Source organism: Vulpes vulpes, chromosome 2 (genome assembly GCF_048418805.1).
Source record: "Vulpes vulpes isolate BD-2025 chromosome 2, VulVul3, whole genome shotgun sequence".
Classification (NCBI taxonomy): Eukaryota; Metazoa; Chordata; class Mammalia; order Carnivora; family Canidae; genus Vulpes; species Vulpes vulpes.
Window position 1 is genome coordinate 34,198,359 of NC_132781.1, and position 20,178 is coordinate 34,218,536.

The 20,178-nt window shown below is 39.5% G+C and overlaps 1 protein-coding gene across 5 annotated transcripts in view; it reads right to left on the reverse strand.

The window, feature by feature from the left end:
• Window positions 1-2,075: 2,075 nt before the first annotated feature.
• Window positions 2,076-20,178, reverse strand: part of TUBD1 (tubulin delta 1) — a 29,928-nt gene continuing 11,825 nt past the window's right edge. For 2 of the 5 annotated variants that reach the window (XM_072747613.1, XM_072747612.1), the window contains exons 6-10: window positions 17,958-18,122; window positions 9,605-9,745; window positions 5,009-5,192; window positions 3,076-3,151; window positions 2,076-2,327 (exon numbers count right to left, since the gene is read on the reverse strand). In XM_072747613.1, coding sequence (XP_072603714.1) covers window positions 2,217-2,327; window positions 3,076-3,151; window positions 5,009-5,192; window positions 9,605-9,745; window positions 17,958-18,122 — 677 coding nt within the window. In that variant the 3' untranslated portion in view covers window positions 2,076-2,216. Of the gene's footprint in view, window positions 3,152-5,008; window positions 5,193-9,604; window positions 9,746-17,957; window positions 18,123-20,178 lie in introns of all 5 variants that reach the window. The other 3 variants (XM_072747614.1, XM_025996050.2, XM_072747615.1) reach the window with 3 other exon arrangements.

Genomic DNA, 20,178 nt, shown 5'->3' on the forward strand with positions numbered 1-20,178 from the left:
TGTTGTCCTGACTGGCCGTTTTCTCTACATAGAGTACATTTTCAGTGACATCCCTTATCTTGAAGCTTTGGCATCAGTTTTGGTGGTGTTTTTTTTTTTTAATTTTATTCATTTACTCATGAGACACACAGAGAGAGAGAGAGAGAGAGGCAGAGACACAGGCAGAGGGAAAAGCAAGCTCCCCGCAGGGAGCCCAATGTGGGACTCGATCCCAGGAGCCCAGGACCATGACCTGAGCCAAAGGCAGCCACCCAACCGACTGAGCCACCCAGGTGCCCTAATTTTTAAGTTAAAATCACAACTCTAATAGCAAAAATTTTTTGTTACTCCAAACAGACCAAAATAAATTTTCCATGGAAATGTTTAAAACAAGTCTGCAAATATTCAGGTATCTACACGCATCAAATAATGCAGTTATGTTGTGGATCATAAAAAGGCTTTATTTGGGGGGATCCCTGGGTGGCTCAGTGGTTTAGCGTCTGCCTTCGGCTCAGGGCATGATCCTGGAGACCCAGGATCGAGTCCCACGTCGGGCTCCCTGCATGGAGCCTGCTTCTCCCTCTGCCTGTGACTCTGCCTCTCGCTCTCTCTGTGTCTGTCATGAATAAGTAAATAAAATCTTAAAAAAAAAAAAAGGCTCTATTTGTATAAGTGAACAGACCCAGAGCTGTGTCTAATTGGGGCTTTCTTCTAATATTCACCTGCCATTGACTCCATGAGTTACCAAATTAGAAATAAACTTGTCCCTTTGGTACCTCATGAATTCCTTTCTTAAATATAAAATGATTAAATGATTTATACTGGGATGCCCGGGTGGCTCAGTGGTTGAGTGTCTGCCTTTGGCTCAAGTCGTGGTCCTGGGATTGAATTCTGCATTGGGATCCCCATGGGGAGCCTGCTTCTCCCTCTGCCTGTGTCTCCGCCTCTCTCTGTGTGTTTCATGAATAAATAGATAAATAAAATCTTAATAAAATGATTTATACTTATGACTTTCTTTAAGCTTCACTTCTAGCAGATGCCTCAAAATCAGCTTAACCCCTGGTGAGCTCCAGATCTTCATTAATGCTGGTTCAGTTTGGGAAATTATTTCAGTCTTTGGATGTTTCAATGTAAAACAATTATTTTTAACTTTATTTTGTAAAAATAATTATCTGAGTATTTTTCAAGTATACTTGTGTTAACAAAGTACAGCACAGGGGTGTGCCTTTTAGTGGTTGAACAGACCACTTTTACATTCCTTAGAAATAAGATATGGCTCAGAAGTTTAATCATAGCAACAGTTGATAAGAAAAACAGCAAAAAAGTAATCATTTCCATATGGAAAGAAAAGAAAGAAACCAGTGAAGCTGTGAACTGTCATTTTTCCATATAAAAATAAATCACCACTGGTAGATTTGGCAGAAGGGGCAAATGTTCCTATTTGTTTCCTATTTTACATTTATTAATACACTGCATGTGATATATTTTACAGAAGTACACAATTACCCTCAAACTCAGTTGCCAATTTCCAAGTGTGTTTTGTCCTTCTGAGTGAAACTCACATCTCTATGTGTCAGTTTCATCAAGGACAATATTTCCTTGGTGATAATTTTCTCAATTTCATGAAATTCTGGTGAAAGCTCTTACCCCTTTTACTGATGAGCACAGTTTCCACGCCAGCTGAATACCTATAAGTAATCTGAAAGCACTAGTTGAATAAAAAGTTTCTCTGCTCTTGCATTTCAAATCTCAGAGAAAAACTGACCCAATTTTCTGATGCTTAGAAAATTTAAGAAAAGCAAACATTTATTTACTTACGTTTTTTTAACTTACTTTTGTATGTAAGCATGATATACATTTTATTTATTTATTTATTTATTTATTTATTTATTTATTTATTTATTTATTTATTTATGATAGTCACACACACAGAGAGAGAGAGAGAGGCAGAGACACAGGCAGAGGGAGAAGCAGGCTCCATGCACCGGGAGCCGATGTGGGATTCGATCCTAGGTCTCCAGGATCGCGCCCTGGGCCAAAGGCAGGCGCCAAACCGCTGCACCACCCAGGGATCCCATGATATACATTTATTAACAAAATCTGAGATCTCTTTTTATTTTTTTTTAATTTATTTTTTATTTTATGATAGTCACAGAGAGAGAGAGAGAGAGAGAGAGAGGCAGAGACATAGGCAGAGGGAGAAGCAGGCTCCATGCACCGGGAGCTCGACGTGGGATTCAATCCTGGGTCTCCAGGATCGCGCCCTGGGCCAAAGGCAGGCGCCAAACCGCTGCGCCACCCAGGGATCCCTGAGATCTCTTTTTAAATAGCTGCTTCAAGTGGAAAATCTGTTAGAGAATAAAATATTGGAGGTATTTATAAATCTAGCATTTGACAATTGCTCCCCCCTGTGGTTCAAAGCACTCACTTCAATTAAAAGCAGAACTGCAATTTCTTAGCTTCAAATTGTGTGGTGAAAGTTTAGCTGTTATTTTAGTGAATCCTTTTTGGAATAAAAAAGGGAAGACTTGGAAACATGGGAACAAAACAGAATATTCCCTTTTTTTTGCATACTTCCAGAGTCCAACATCTCAGCAAAATGTTTCCAAATTTCTTTACAGGAGCACCAATTTCTTTCTTACAAATGAAAATATCAAGTAGACATTTTCATTGAAAACATGATGTTGATGTCTCTGTTTAAAAGGTTTTCCTCATTTTCTGTGGTCTTAGTAAGCCAAAGAAAATGGCATTTGACTTTGTTCCTTTAAGGTAGAGATATGAAAACCTTTCAGAGAAAGTACTATTAAAAATATTTTAGCCTGGGGATCCCTGGGTGGCGCAGTGGTTTAGTGCCTGCCTTTGGCCCAGGGCGCGATCCTGGAGACCTGGGATCGAATCCCATGTCGGGCTCCCGGTGTGTGGAGCCTGCTTCTCCCTCTGCCTGTGTCTCTGCCTCTCTCATTCTTTCTGTGTGACTATCATAAATAAATAAAAAAATAAAATAAAATAAAAATTAAAAAAAATATTTTAGCCTGAAAATGACTTAAGGTACTTCTCCTTTGTTCAAGATTAGAGGTTGCAGTAACTGGCCACAACCTGTTCTAACAAAGTGAAACTGTCCAAAAAGTCCTCTTCTTCAATTCCAAATTTTGTGTACTGATGAATGTAGGCTCTGGTGAAAGAAACAGAAAATGTAAAATATAAGATTCTCAGGCAAATGAATAACTCTTAAAATCAAACAATAAATAGAACTTTTCTAGATCCGAATATTTGAAGATGGCAGACTCTCTTAAATGTTTTTTTTTTTTTTTAAGATTTTATTTATTTATTCATGAGAGATGCAGAGGGAGAAGCAGGCTCCCTGCAGGGAGCCCGATGTGGGACTCCATCCCGGGTCTCCAGGATCACGCCCTGGGCTGAAGGCACTAAACCGCTGAGCCACCCAGGGATCCCCATCTTAAATGTTTTATATTTGCTTTAATGTTTATTCCAAAGAGTCACAAACTGTGAAAGTTTATGTCAAGCTCCCTGTCTTTTCTAGTGTCCGAGAGAGTGACAGTAAGAAGCACATGGGAAGGGGCACCTGTGACTCAGTGGTTGAGCATCTGCCTTTGGCTCAAGTTGTGATCCCAGGATCCTGGGATTGACTCCTGCATCAGGATCCCTGTGGGGAGCCTGCTTCTCCTTCTGCCTAAGTCTCTGCCTCTCTCTCTTTGTCTCTCATGAATAAATAAATAAATAAAATCTTAAAAAAAAAAAAGCAGCACACAGGAAAAAAAAAGCACATTCAGATTTGATTATCAAACCCAGCACACATTCAACACTCTACAGAGATGACTGGGATCAATATAAACTCTTAAAAAGTACCCAAGAAATTTTACCCAAGCCTTGAAACTGCAGAAACACATTCATCCAGTTCTAGGAATGAAGTCTCTCAAGGATTTTACTTAATTTGCAGTTATGCTAGGTAGCCCTTTTAATACCCTGTACCCCCAAAATGTTCTGAGGCAGGAAAAATCATATTAAAAAGAATATCAAGGGCAGACATGGATTAAATTGAGGTAAGAAGGCCTGCTGCCATTTAATGGGAGTGGGAAGAGAACGATACTAGGAAAGGGCAGTCCTGGGAGTGCGGGCTTATGGAATGGCCATGTGCAGGATGCGGGGCCCTTGGGAATCCTGGCTAATCATAGAGGCCTTGCCCATTGATATGAGGAATTTTCCTTTGACATTAAGTAATCGTGGCCAAGGTCAGAAAATCTGATAACACATTTCTTAGTACCAAGTAGACATTTCTTAGAAGCAGATGGAGTTGAACTCACAATATTTCTTGCTGAACAAGATCAGGATCTCTTCCATTCTTCCAAGGATCTTATTTTAGAAAACTATTTTATTGTCCAGCCTTGTAATGAAATTTCTACTTTCATTTCATTCAGAAACAAATCCTCTAGTCAATTAACAGCACTGTAGTAATTTTACATGATTATCTCATTTAATCATCATTGCATATCCTCAGTGTAAACCCACTGTGCAGATAAAAAAATGACACCTGAAGTAACATGACCCAGTTTCACACCTATATAGTGGTAGCCACGATTATTCCAGGCTGCAGGTTGAATGTGTTCCCCCAAAATTCATACATTCAAATCCTAACCCCAAAGTGATGATATTAGGAAGTAAGGCCTGTGGAAGGTGATCCGGTCATGAGGGTGGAGCCCTCATGAATAGGTTTAGTGCCTTTTTAAAAGAGGTTCTTTGCCCATTTGGCCATTTGAGGGTACAAGGAAAAGACACCGCCTATGAGCCAGGAAGTAGGTTTTCATCAGACATGGAATCTGCCAGCACCTTCATCTTGGACTTCCTAGCTTCCAGAATTCCTGAGAAATAAATTTCTGTTGTTTATAAGATACTCGGTCTGGGCTATTTTTGTTATAGCAAACCAAACAGACCAAGACATTCCAGATCCTGCCTTGTATTTTAAGATATTATCTGCCTATGGTTAGAAAGGTTTGTAGATTTTTTTACTTACTTTGAAGCAAACATATTCCAGGCTTTGCCCACAATTGTATCAAGTGGTTTTAGTAAGAACTGGCTATTGCTGACCAATGCTGCAGACTTCTCATATTTGCTAAAGGCTCGCTGGGTTTTCCACACATTGAAAGCATCAATAGGCTCCAACCAAGAAGTATAGAGAGCTGGATCTTTAAATCCTCCTAGAGTAAGACAACATAAGCCATTGTTTAATAATTTTTTTAAATTTTTTATTTATTTATGATAGTCACACACAGAGAGAGAGAGGCAGAGACACAGGCAGAGGGAGAAGCAGGCTCCATGCACCGGGAGCCCGACGTGGGATTCGATCACGGGTCTCCAGGATCGCGCCCTGGGCCAAAGGCAGGCGCCAAACCGCTGCGCCACCCAGGGATCCCCATAAGCCATTGTTTATATCATAAATAATTAATTTTGGAAACAAATTAATGAACAGGTATTTTTTTATTCATTTCACCAGAAATCTCCTTTAAAAAATATTTTATTTATTCATGAGAGACAGAGAGAGAGAGGCAGATATATAGGCAGAGAGAGAAGCAGGCTCCATGCAGGGACATGGGACACTATCCCTGGACTCCAGGATCATGCTATTAGCCGAAAGCAGATGCTCAACCGCTGAGCCATCCAGGCGTCCCAGAAATCTCCTTTTGTTTTGCCTGTTAAAATTAGCTTTATATCGCTTTTGGATAGATAATTCATACTCATTTTAAGAAAAAAAAACAGTTCGGGGATCCCTGGGTAGCTCAGCCGTTTAGTGCCTGCCTTTGGCCCAGGGCATGATCCTGGAGTCCTGGGATCAAGTCCCACACTGGGCTCCCTGCATGAAGCCTGCTTCTCCCTCTGCCTGTGTCTCTGCCTCTCTCTTTCTCTGTCTCTCATGAATAAATAAAATCTTTTAAAAAACAGAAAAGAGAGAAAACAATTCATATCATTCAGAAAAGTATTAAGAAGAAAATTTAATGGATGAAAGACCCAAATGTGAAAAAGAAAACCATCAAAATTCAAGAGGAGAACACAGGCAACAACTTCTTTGACCTCAGCTATAACAACTTCTTACTAGATACGTCTTTAAAGGCAAGGGACACAAAAGCAAGAATTGAACTATTTGGAATTTATCGAGATAAAAATTCTACAAAGCAAAAGAAACAACAAAACTGAAAGGCAACCTTCAGAATGAGAGAAGATATTTCTAAATGACATATCTGATAAAGGGTTAGCATCCAAAATGTATGAAGAACTAATCAAACTCAACACCCAAGAAACAAATAATCCAGTTAAAAATGGGCAGGAGATGTGAATAGATATTTTTCCAAAAAAAGACATCCCGATGGCCAACAGGCACATGAAAAGATGCTCAACATCACTCATCATCAAGTAAATAGGAATCAAAACTACAATGAAATACTACCTCACATCAGTCAGAATGGCTAATATCAACAACACAAAGAACAGCAGATGTTGGTGAGGATGTGAGGAAAGGGGAACCCTCTTAGACTGCTGGTGGGAGTGCAATTGGTGCAGCCACTGTGGAAAACAGTTTCCTCAAAAAGTTAAAAATGGAACTACTCTACAACCCAGCAATTGCGCTATTAGGTATTTACCCATGGATAAAAAAAATACTGATTCAAAGGGATACATGCACCTTGATATTTATAGCTGCATTATCAACACTAGCCAAATTATGGAAAGAGACCAAATGGCCATCAATGTGAATGGATAAAGAAGTTGTGGTATACAGGGGTGTCTGTGTGGTTCAGTTGGTTGAGTGTCCAACTCTTGATTTCCACACAGGTCATGATCCCTGGGTCCTGGAATGAGCCCTGTATCGGGCTCCCTGCTCAGTGGGGAGAGTGCTTCAGGATTTTTTTCTCTCCCTATGCCCCTCCCCAAGCTTATGCTTTCATTCTCTCTCTCTGAAATAAATAATATACTAAAAAAAAGAGAGAGAGAGAGAGAAGTTGTGTTATTCATATATGATGGAACATAACTTAGTCATGAAACAGAATGAAATCTTGTCATTGGCAATGACGTGGATTTCACTTAGCATAAGTGAAGTCACCGAGAGAAAGACAAATAGCATATGATTTTACTCTTATATGGCATCTAAGAAACAAAATGGACAAACACAGGAGGAAAAAGAAAGAAGTAAACCATAAAACAGACGTAACTACAGAGAACAAACTGTTGCTGGAGGGGAGGTGGGTGAGGGGATGGGTTCAATGGGTATTAAGTGATGATGGGTATTAAGGAGGGTACTTGAGGAGCACTGGGCCTTGTATGTAAGTGATGAATCACTAAATCTTACACATGAAACTAGTACTACACTATATGTTAACTAACCAGAATTTTTTTTTTCAGATTTTATTTATTTATTCATGATAGACATAGAGAGAGGGGCAGACACACAGGCAGAGGGAGAAGCAGGCTCCATGCCAAGAGCCTGACGTGGGACTCGATCCGGTGACTCCAGGATTGTGCCCCAGGCCAAAGGCAGGCACTAAATCACTGAGCCACCCAGGGATCCCACTAACCAGAATTTAAATAAAAACTTAAAACAAAAAAAGAAGAAAATTTAAAAGTCAACTGAACATCTGAAATGTCACCACCCATAGAAGACCATGAACATTTTGCTGACCCTCTTGTGTATGTAATTTTATACAAACACTGTTCTGTAATTTGCATTTTCATTCACCAATATGTTGTGAATCTCTTTTCCATGTCAATAAGTATCACTCATATTTAAAGTTTTATTACATGAATATACTATAATTTATCACATTTCCTACTATTGAGCATTTAGGTTGTTTCTGCATTTTTGTGTGTAAGACATTGCAGTGAATATCTTTGTAAGAATACCTCTCTGTACCTATGTCATTTTCTGTGAGTAAATTTTTTGGAAGTTTGATTACTTTATATATTCTCTTATTATTTCTCTTAATTTAAAATCTAAAATGAAGTATATAAAAAAATATTCTGAAGAAGGAAAAACTATACCAATTAACACACTTGAAATGATCTCCTTTTTTTTTCAGCCAAAAGGTCTCACATTTATTACTGAAGCAACCCACTAGAGTAGAGGCATAGTAACAAGAAAAAATCATTTCCCTGATAAAACATGTCTATTGGCTAGGTAGGAGGGATGATTACAAAGTGATAAGATAGGAACATGTGATCTTCATGCAGCTTAAATATGTGTGCCATCTCATGATGTGTAATGCCTTATAGACCCAGCTTGGTTCTTCTCTAGTGACTGACTCCTCCTGGAGTTATACCTGATTTTTTTTAAAGATTTTATTTATTTATGGGTAGCCCAGGTGGCTCAGCGGTTTAGAGCCTCCTTTTGGCCCAGGGTGTGATCCTGGATACCCAGGATCGAGTCCCACATCGAGCTCCCTGCATGGAGTCTGCTTCTCCCTCTGCCTGTGTCTCTGCCTCTCTCTCTGTCTCTCATGAATAAATAAAATATTTTTAAAAAGATTTTATTTATTTATTCATAAGTAAATGAGCACGCTGTGCTCAGCGTGGAGTCTGCTTGAGATTCTGTCCCTCTGCCTCTCCCTGACACTTGCATGGGCACTCTCTCTCTCAAATAGATAAATAAATCTCTAAAAAAAGAAAGAAAATCATCAAATAAAGATAAGGCAAGACTGCAGATCTGCCATAGAAACGCAAAGCTGATAAAAGTTCTGTTCTTTGAACTTCCTGAAAATTTTTATAACAAAATGCTGTCACATTACCTGTACCTGTGCTACATTACCTGTGCTACATTACCTGTTCTCCCTTTCTTTAGTGACAAAACCCTCAAATTTTAATTGTGGTCATGGCCACCCCTGCAGCTAGGTGTAGCACATGAGTCAGTCCCAATCAAAGGTATATAAACACTAGTGTGGTGTGCAACCCTAACAGGAGGTGGGCAGCATGCCCTCTTTTGCTCATTCCTATGTGATTTGATAGCTAAAGCTCAAACAGATGTCTTGGACTATAAGGAGGAAGCCATAAGGCCAGTACAGTAAGAACAGTAAGGTTTAGAAAAATGAATTAAACTCATATCTTTTTTCAATCACATCTGGTTTTGGTGTCCAGTCACATACCAATATAATGGTTATATTTTGCCACTAAAACACATAATTATTATTTTCCTTTCTTTAAAAATAAATTTAGGGGGGTGCCTGGGTGACAGTGGGTTAAGCGTCTGCCTTTGGCTCAGGTCATGATCCCAGGGTCTCTGCAGGGAGCCTACTTCTCCCTCTCTCTCTTTCTGTCAAATAAATAAATAAAATCTTTAAAAAAATAAATTCAGAGACTTCCTTTTTTTTTTTTTTAAAGACTTTATTTATTCATGAGAGACAGAGAAAGGCAGAGACATAGGCAGAGGGAGAAGCAGGTTCCCTGCAGGGAGCTCGATGTGGGACTTAATCCTGGAACTCCAGGATCATGCCCTGGCCCTGAGCTGAATGCAGACACTCAACCACTAAGCCACCCAGGCATCCCTGGAGACTTCCTTTTAAAAAAAAAGAAATGTTACCATGTACATGTACAAAATGTATATATTAATTTCATCTTAATTTCTGCTTACCCAGATCTGCACTGTGTACATCTTTCCCACGAAGGATGACCAAATTAGCAATGGAAGTGTTAAAATGAAGCTCCCTGTTGAGAGACACTTTACCAAGAGTAGGAAGTCCTGGTAAAGGAGGCCGTATCTGCCAATTAATACCTGCCAAAGGAAAAAAAGCAAGAGACTTTATAAATAGCTCTGAGCAAGAAGAGAAAAATATATTATAGTATGTTTATTTTACATAAATTTTTATTTAGTAAGTAAAGTTGCTTTTTTCTACTAAATGTTTAAAAATTCTTATCTGGTTTACCTGAAATGATTCCAACTATCCAATCCTGAGAAAGGCATAAATTATTCTTTGTAGAGTATTAAATGGTGGTGATAGATACATACAATGGAATTCTCTTCACCAAAAAAACAGAAATTACTGATAAATGTAACAAACAACATGGATAAATCTCAAAAGTGTTATGCTAAGTGAAACAAGCTTGACTCAGAAAATTATGTACCATATGATTCCATTTATAGGACATTCTAGAAAAGGCAAAACCATAGGAAAAAAATTCAGATCAGTAGTTCCTGGGGGCTGGAGTTGAGGGGAAAAGAGTGCCTACAGATGAGTATGAATGATGATCCTCCATCATTTTGGGATGATGGAAATCCTCTATCTCAATTGTAATGGAGGTTACACATTATAGAAGTTTGTTAAAATTCATAGAACCATACACCTAAAAAGGGTCAACCTTACTCTATATGCCTGTGCAAACATACAGGACACATACAAAAATGTTAGGGATGTACAAACACAAAGCAAAAAGTTTGAAAACTGACCAGTCATATGGAAATATGAAGAAAATCCTCTTATATATGTCAGATAGGGATAAAATTCAGCACAGAGTAACAGACTGATTTTCAGCAAAAATAGAAACACAAGAAACCAAAAATGTTTGCATGCTGAATTCAATAATAAGACAAGCCAATTTAAAAATCAAAAAGATGTTTGAATGGAAATTTTACCGAAAAAAGATAAACAAATCCAACAAGCACAGGAAAAGATGCTCAACATCTTTTGCATTAGGAAAATGCAAACTGAAACCACAAGGAGACACTACTTCACACCCATCAGAAAGGCTATAATCAAGAAGACTAACAATGTCAGGTGTTAGCACAGATGTGGTGAAGCTGAAACCCTCTTAAACTATGAGAATATAAAATATTGCAGCCACTTTGGAAGGAGTGTAGCAGTTCTACAAAATGTTAAACACAGACTCATCCTTTGACCCACCATTACCACTTATAGGTGTATAATCAATAGACTGAAAACATATGTCCACACAAAGACTGAATACAATGTACACAGCAGCGGTATTCATAATAGACACAAAGTGAAAACAAGCTAAATGTCCACCAGCTGTTGGACATCTGAACAAAATGTGGTATAGCCACATAATGAAATACTACTACTCAGCAATACAAAAGAATGAACTACTGATACATCCTATGACATGGATGAAATTCAAAGACATTAAGTGAAAAAAGGTCAGACACAAAAGACTGTATGTTGTATCATTCAATTTACATATGTCCAAAATAGGAAAATCTATAGAAAAAGAAAACATACAAGTGGTTGTTTGACACTAGGAATAAAAAATGGGAATTGCCTTAAAATGAACACAAGGATCTTTTTGAAGTGATGGACATGTTCTACAACTAGCTTATGATAACAGTTGTATAACTCTGAAAATTTACTAAAAAATCACTAGATTGTACTCTTATTATAGGTGAAGGCTATGGTATATAAATCACCCAGCAATAAAAATATTTCAATATTTATGACATGCTGTAAAAGCTATAATTGTTAGATAATTCATCACTCTATATTAGAAATAAAAGGTACCATACAAAATACCATACAAAATACCATACAAAAAAATACCATACAGAAGACAAAAATGATGGACAAAAATATTTGCAATCTATGTAACAAAAATGGTATATAAATCCATAACATTGTATTTGCTTCCAAGACACCACTGATTATAAGAAAAAAATGTTGTCAAATTATGTCAATTAAATGATTCACTTAGATCATTCAATTTCATTCTTATTGAAAGGGTTCTTTTAGAGTAAATTAGGTTTAGATTTTTAAAAATCCTATCACTCTTGAGCATCCATAAAAAACACATATAACAAAATAAATTGGTTAAGGTTTTCCAAAAATGTTTTCACATTTAGTGACTTAATTACTTTTTGACTCAGCATTAATGATGCCAATTTTTTTTTCACACATTATTATCCTCTGTCTCTCCAGAGCATTGGTGACATAATGGTTTTTTTTTTTTAAAGATTTTATTTATTTACTCATAAGAGACACAGAATGAGAGGCAGAGACATAGGCAGAGGGAGAAGCAGGCTCCTTGTGGGGACCCCAATGCGGTACTCAATCCCTGGGCCCTCGGATCACGCCCTGAGCCAAAGGCAGACACTCAACCACTGAGCCAGGTATCCCAGTGATGTAGCATTCTTTAAGGGAATCCATGGAAACAGTAAGTTGTTGGCTCTTATACTAGCTTTGCTATCGGGTAGAGAACCATCAACATTTGACTCCTGATTAAGGAATGTGCCTCTTTAGAATGACTGCCTCTTCACTACTCTAGTATAAAACTAAAGATTTATTTTCTGGAGAGGATATGATTGAGGGTCTCTGGTCTGGAGAACCAAGGCAGAGTTAAGGACAAGGTACATACTGAAACCAGAGAGATCTACTAAAACCCATAAAAACCCCTCTTCTTTCACCAGATCACTTGGGCTTTGCCTAAACCTTCACAGCAGAATACCCAACCCAGGAGACAGGCAAAGAGAATATCCAGGATGGCAAATGTACCTTGGTTGTAGAGGGCAAAAAGTCTCGATTGATAGGGCAGATGGCTTTAGGAGAGCTTGCTTGCTTGCTTTCTATTTTTTATTTTTATTATTTTTTTAAGATTTTTTTTTAAGATTTATTTATTTATGATAAACATAGAGAGAAAGAGAGGCAGAGACACAGGAGGAGGGAGAAGCAGGCTCCACGCCGGGAGCCCAAGACGGGACTCGATCCCGGGACTCCAGGATCGCGCCCTGGGCCAAAGGCAGGCGCCAAACCGCTGAGCCACCCAGGGATCCCCTTTTTTTTTTAGATTTTATTTATTTATTCATGAGAGACACACAGAGAGAGGCAGAGACACAGGCAGAGGGAGAAGCAGGCTCCATGCAAGGAGCTGGATGCAGGACTCGATCCCGGGATTCCAGGATCACACCTTGGGCCAAAGGCAGGCTCTCAACCGCTGAGCCACCCAGGGATCCCCTCTTTCTTTTTTAAAAAGATGTATTTATTTATTTTGAGAGAGAGAGCGTGCATGAGTGGGGGTGGGAGGGGCAGAGAGAGAATCTCAAGCAGACTCCCCACTGTGCATGGAGCTCAACATGGGCCTCAGTCTCACAACCCTGTGATCATGACCTGAGCCAAAATCAAGAGTCAGATGCTTAACTGACTGAGCCACCGAGGTGTTCCAAGTAGGCAACTCTTGATCTTGGGGTTGTGATATCAAGCCCCACATTGTGGGTAGAGAAAGAGAGAGAAAAAGAGAAGAAGGAAGGAAAGAAGGAAAGAAGGAAAGAAGGAAGGAAGGAAGGAAGGAAGGAAGGAAGGAAGGAAGGAAGGAAGGAAGGAAATTATAATGTAGCTTGGTTCAGAGAGCCAAGCCTAAAGTCATGAAAAATTATTCACAGGCCTCACACTGTAATCAAGAAACTGCCAGGATGTGCCCTGCTGAATTGTTAAGGGCCAATGATTCCTATGTGCCTTCCATTTCCCCCTTTTTAAGGAGGCTATCTACCAGTTATGCTATGCCTATTTAACCATTGTCTATTGATCGGGGGCAGGAGGGGGGTGTGAGGAACTGTACTCAAAGTACTCAAACAAAAACAAAAATATCGGGCATCTCTGGGTGGCTCAGTGGTTTGGCGCCTGCTTTCGGCCCAGGGTGTGATCCTAGGGTCCCGGGATCGAGTCCCACATCAGGCTCCCTGTGTGGAGCCTGCTTCTCCCTCTGCCTGTGTCTCTGCCTCTCTCTGTCTCTGTATCTCTCATGAATAAATAAATGAAATCTTAAAAAAAAAAAAAAAATCCCCAAAAAACAAAGAGCTATACCAAAAAAAAAAAAAAAAAAAAGTCTCACCTGAGGAGTGTAAATCTGTACCTGGACCTGGTTTTAGATGACAAGATTCTGGAATTTAACCTGATGTGCTAAAGGGCTTTGGGAGAGGTTAAGCCCATTCTGCATTTGGGAAGACATGATTCAGTAGGAGGCAGAGGGTGGATAGTGGTAGCCAGCCTCCAAGATGAACTCCAATGATCCTTCCCTCCTGGTATACCACCCTTATGTGGTCTCTTCCCACATGGCATAGTGCTTAACAACCTTAATAACCTAAAGGATGATGCAGAAATGATGGCACGTGGGGATCCTAGCTGGCTCAGTTGGTGCAGCATGTAACTCTTGATCTCAGGGTTGTTGAGTTTGAACCCCACATTGGGTGTAAAGATTACTTAAATAAAATTAAAACTAAAAAAAAAACAAACAAACAATGGTGTGTGACTTCCAAAGGTAGGTCACAAAAGACATGGTAAGTTCTCCTAGTTCCCTCTGGGAACATTCATTCCTTTCGTTGCCAGGACATGTGGAAACAGATACATACCTGGCTGATGGTGATATTAATAGGGTCAATCTTCATAAGGAGCAACCTAATATATGAGAATTTTTTTTAATAGATTGATTGATTGATTGATGATAGACATAGAAAGAGAGAAAGGCAGAGACACAGGCAAAGGGAGAAGCAGGCTCCATGCAGGGAGCTCGATGTGGGACTCGATCCTGGGACTCCGGGATAGCGCCCCAGGCCAAAGGCAGGCTCTAAACCGCTGAGCCACCCAGGGATCTCCTATATGAGCATTTTTTTTTTTATATGAGCATTTTTAAAGCTATTTGCCTCAACCTGCTTCGTGACATAAATATATTTATTCATATATACTCAAATATATGAAAATACTTCAAAGCTATATCTATAACTGTGAAAACATGTTGACATTCAAAGTCCTGCATGGGAACATGACTAAGCGAACTATGGTTTATTGACCTAAGAGAGCTCAGAGCAGCTTGTCTTATACTATACCTGAGGAACACTGTGCTCCTTGAGATGTTAACAAGTATTACTAGAAAAACAGGTACCAAGGCCAAAAAATTTGGTAAGCATTCCTTTAAGATGTAACCTTTCTATTTCTCTCCAAACCTCAAACAACTATAATCTAGTGATAAAGTATATGACTAGTATGTAAAACAGAAGAAATCCATCCACTTTCATAGTATTGAAACCTAAGTTATTGTTATTTGTGGTAAAATATATGCTACTAAAAAAATCACTGGTAGTAGTGATTTCCATCCAGTTAAACATGACAGACTGAACATACCAGTCTACTATCACTCTCTCCTCAAATCAAACAGGGACTTTTTTTTTTTAAAGATTTTATTTATTTATGAGAGAGAGAGAGAGCGTACACACAGACACATAGCCAGTGGAGCAGCAGGGACAGGAAGAAGCAGACTGCTCGCTGAGCAGGGAGCCCAATGTGGGGCTCAATCTCAGGACCCTGAGATCAAGATCTGAGCCGAAGGCAGAAGAAAACTGACTGAGCTACCCAGGCACACCTTACAGGGACATTTTTAAAAGGCATAAACAAAAGAACAAGGAAGGGAAGAGAAGATAATGGGAACAACATTTTGGAAGCTGGAAAGCAAATGAATTAGTGGTGACTTCAGGGAAAGCTGAAACTTCTGCCCACAGTAAGGTCCTGAAAGCAGGCCAGGTACTTCTAAAAGAGGGGGAAATGAGAGGATTAAAGATCTACATGCCAAGTGGTGAAAGCCTTAGATGCTTCCTCACTCCCGGCAGCAGAGGACGTGCCCCCTCCACCCCCCCATACTAGAAGCTGTCACTCCAGGAAGGCTAAACCAGTGAGGTTCTGGCCTCCACCAAACTAAGTGCTGGGCCCTGCCTTCCAGGCTCTGAAGATAGAGCAGTAAACAAAACAGACAGAAATCCCTGCCCTCCTAAAGCTTACATTATACTGAGATCAATGGAAGATCCACAGTGAGGAATTCCAGAATGTTAGATACAAAGAGGAAATCCTAAAAGATTTAAGAGAGAACAAAACAGGATTAGGAATCAGACTGACATGGGACTTCACAGCAACATTGGAGGCTGGAAGAGAACAGAACAATGCTTTTAAAATTCTGAGCAAAAATGACAAATAATGGCTGGAATATATATATATATGCCTTCCCTGTACTTTTTATTTTTCTTAGGAAGCTTCTGGAGAGTATAGCCTAACAACACGAGGAAATAAACCAACAAAAACAAAACAACAAAGGTAGACATGAAATCTAGGAAATCAGAATAGAAAATGAGGTGGCGATTTCAGTGTTAGCTGCTCATCAAGCCTGGAGAGCAACCAGGACAGTCTGGGACAAGACGATGATGGCTGGGGCGCCTGGTGTCTTAGTGGATTAAACATTTGCCTTTGGCTCAGGTCTTGGCCCTGGAGTCCCTGGATGGAGCCCTGGAGTCAGGCTCCTCATTATCCTCCCTGTGCCTCACATCCTGCACCCCTGCCTGTTCATGCCCTCTCTCTCTCTCTCTTTCAATCTCTCAAATAAATAAAATCTTTTTTTTTTTTAAGATTTTTAATTTATTTATTCAGAGAGAGAGGGGCAGAGACACAGGCAGAGGGAGAAACAGGCTCCATGCAGGGAGCCTGACATGGGACTCAATCCTGGGTCTCCAGGATCATACCCTGGGTTGCAGGCGGCGCTAAACCGCTGCACCACCGGGGCTGCCCAAATAAAATCTTTAAATAGAAAAAGAAGGGACGCCTGGGTGGCTCAACGGTTGAGCCTCTAAAAGAGGGGGCGTGATCCCAGGGTCCCGGGATCGAGTCCCATATCGGGCTCCCTGCATGGAGCCTGCTTCTCCCTCTGCCTGTGTCTCTGCCTCTCCTCTGGGTCTCTCATGAATAAATAAATAAAATCTTTAAAAAAAAAAAGAAAAGAAAAAGAAGATGAGGTCTCCTAAAGGGATATTTCCAAACAGGTAATGAATCTGGCTCAGTTGTAAATAATATTTACCTATCAAAAGTAATATAAGCACTGAAAATTAACCTAATTCAACAGTATGTTATAACCATATGGTAGGAAGTGGGGAGGGAGGGAGAGAGAGAGAGAGAGTACAGAGGAAGTATAAAATTCAATTCTTAATTTCATATTGATGAGGATACTTGGGTGGCTCAGTGGTTGAGCGTCTGCCTTTAGCCCAAGGTGTGATCCTGGAGTCCCGGCATCGAGTCCCACATCAGGCTCCCTGCATGGAACCTGCTTCTCTCTCTGCCTGTGTTTCTGCCTCTCTCTCTGTGTGTCTCTCATGAATAAATAGATAGAATCTTAAAAAAAAAAAAAAGAAAAAAGAAAAAGAAAAGGAAGGCAACTGATAATATCTAAACCTGAAAGGATGGCTGGGTGGCTTAGTAGTTGGGTATCTTCCTTCAGCTCAGAGCGTGATCCCAGGGTCCTGGGATCGAGTCCTGTATCAGGCTCCCCAGAGGGAGCCTGCATCTCCCTCTGCTCATGTCTCTGCCTCTGTGTCTCTCATGAATAAATAAATAAATAGTTTTTAAAAAATAAAAAATAAATAAACCAGAAAATAAGTAACAGCATAAGCAAGATACTTAGAAATATGGAAAGCAGTTTCATCTGGGCAGTGGGGAAGTGTAAGACAGGGAACTGCTCTTTTCCTCATTATAAATTCATATTGGATAATTACTTGGCTTTTTTAAAAAATGAGATATAATTTACATTCAATGCAATGTATGGATATAAGTATACACTTGATGAGTTTTGACTATTTGATTTTTTAAAAGGTATGTTCATGTATTACTTTGATAAAAATAAAATAAATAAAATAGGGGCAGCTGGCTTGCGACTCGTGATCTCAGGGTAGTGAGCTTGAGCCTCATGTTGGGTGTAGAGATTACTAAAAACAAACAAACAAACAAACAAACTTTAAAAAAAATGTCATGCTCCTCTGAATTTTTTTCACTTTGGGAGATGAAACTGTAAAGTGATTAAGAAGCTCTCCTGGGATGTCTTAGTGGGTTTTTGTAGGAGCTTCTCTGACCAGAAGAAGGCACCATTATTTTGACTGGCCCAAGCAAGTTTATGCTGAGAATTCCAGTACAGGCACCTTTCCCAGGTTGTGGCTTGCATATTTTTAAAATACCCCTTACCTTCTTCCATTTTTGAATTAGAAATGAGCATCTGTCTCAGATGTTTGAGGAGGCCAGCCCAAGTAAACGTGCTGTATGTCAGTGAGTTCTCAGACATTTGAGGAATGTTACGAATACCCAGCATCTTGAATTCAGGATGGGGAACTAAATTCTCCATTAAGTCTCCTGTAAAGAAAAAAAATCTGAACTAAACTTTTAAAAAATATATATTTTTAAAAAGATGTTGTTTATTTATTTGACACAGAGAGATAAAGCATACAAGCAGGAAGAGAGGCAGAGGGAGAAGCAGGCTCCCTGCTGAGCAGAGAGTCCTAAGCAGGGCTCAATCCCAGGACCCCGAGATCATGACCTGAGCCAAAGACAGACCCCTTAACCGACTGAGCCACCCTGAACTAGACTTAAATTCCATGTTTCCATTGGCTCATATACAACTATGGTTTGATGGTTTGGGGGCCAAACATATTTTCTCCTCCAAGGCCAAATTGCTTAAAATAAAAAATGTAAATAAAAATTTGGAGACAATGTCTATGTCAGATCACATATTTTGGCCCCTATTTTAGCATGAGTGAAAAAAGACACTTTGCCAAAAAGGAAACAAGAATTTAGAAACTAAGAAACTGGAAACATGAATAAAATATTTAGCTACACTTCAGGAAAATAAAGTAAGCATGAGAGCTAATATGCTTTTATCATCATTCTATAGTCACTAAATATTCCTTTAGAAATTTTCCTAGGGGCGCATGGGTGGCTCAGCTGGTTAAACATCTGCCTTCAGCTCAGGTCACAATCCCAGAGTCCTAGGATTGAGCCCCACATTGAGCTCCCTGCTCCGCGGAGTCTCCCTCTGCCTCTTACCTTGCTCGTGCTTGATCTCTCTCAAATAAGTAAATAAAATATATTTTTTTAAAGAAATTTTCCTAGCTCTCTTATTTTATCTAGTTAAATGATAATTAGAACCTTTTAAATCAAATTCTACTAGGGAAAAAGACAAGATTAGTGATTCTTAAAGACAAGAATATGCTTATCTTTAGAAACTTATATTTGTAATGAAACAGGATTATGGAGAAAGGCTAATCTGTTCTACACTCAGAGCTGTTTTATATATTCATAGAAAAAAACTAGAGGAGAGAGAAAAATATATTACTATAACAACATGAAATGTAAATTTTGTAACAGTACAAACTCATATCCTATATCCTAAGGAAAAGCAGATTTTGAAACAAACATCTACAAAGTGCTGCACAAATTGATCTTATGGCTAATGGAGTTTCCTCTAAACATAAGAGGCTTTTTTTGCAAAATACCTAGAGTTGAATTTATTGCATAGCACAAATAAATAACAGTCAACAAACATAGCCTGAGTACAAATACATGAATTATTAACTGTCATAATCTGCTTTTATCTCTAGCCTTCTTGTTCACCTACTCTCATTTTAACCATTCTGGGACCTTGTTGAGATCCTGTTATGGACTAAAGGTTTGTTCCCCCCTCAAATTCATATATGCAAATCCTAACCCCTGAGGTGATGGTATGGTAAGGGTGGAGCCCTCATAAATGGGATTAGTGCCCTTATAAAAGGGGCCCTACAGAGCTCTCTAGCTCTTCCTGCCATGTGAGGACGCAATGAGAAGATGGTCATCTGAGAACCAGGAAACAGGCCCTTACCAGACTACTACCAGTGCCTTGATCTTGGACTTTCCAGCCTCCAGAACCATGGGAAATAAATTTATGTTGTTTATATAAGTCACCTAGTATATAGCACTTTGGTGACAGCAGCTTAAATGGACTAAGACAAACTAATCCATGGACCTCCTGACTTCTCAGTCCGTTAGTATTCCCCTTGCTTCACTTCTCTTCTTACCCAGTTACCTGCCCTTGTCTCTTCATCAAATCTTTCTAGTGAAAATCCAATCTTGGATCAGCTCCACTCCTCACATTCTCTGTGCCTGTTAAAGTACAGCTGTAGAAAGTCACCCCATATCACAGATTGGACCACTCAGAATTTAGATGTCAAACACCGATGCCCACCAATGCTGATGCTTTGTGGTAAAGGTGCCATCTCCTCAAACACCTGAGTGGAGCCATGTGGATATCTTGGGTCACTTGGGGCAGAGACTCTGGAGCACAACAGACATACCTGAGAAACACCATGGAGGCTAATGTGGCGGGAAGAGAGTGAGTAACAGGATATAAGATCAAGAAAGCAGTGGGAAGTCAGGC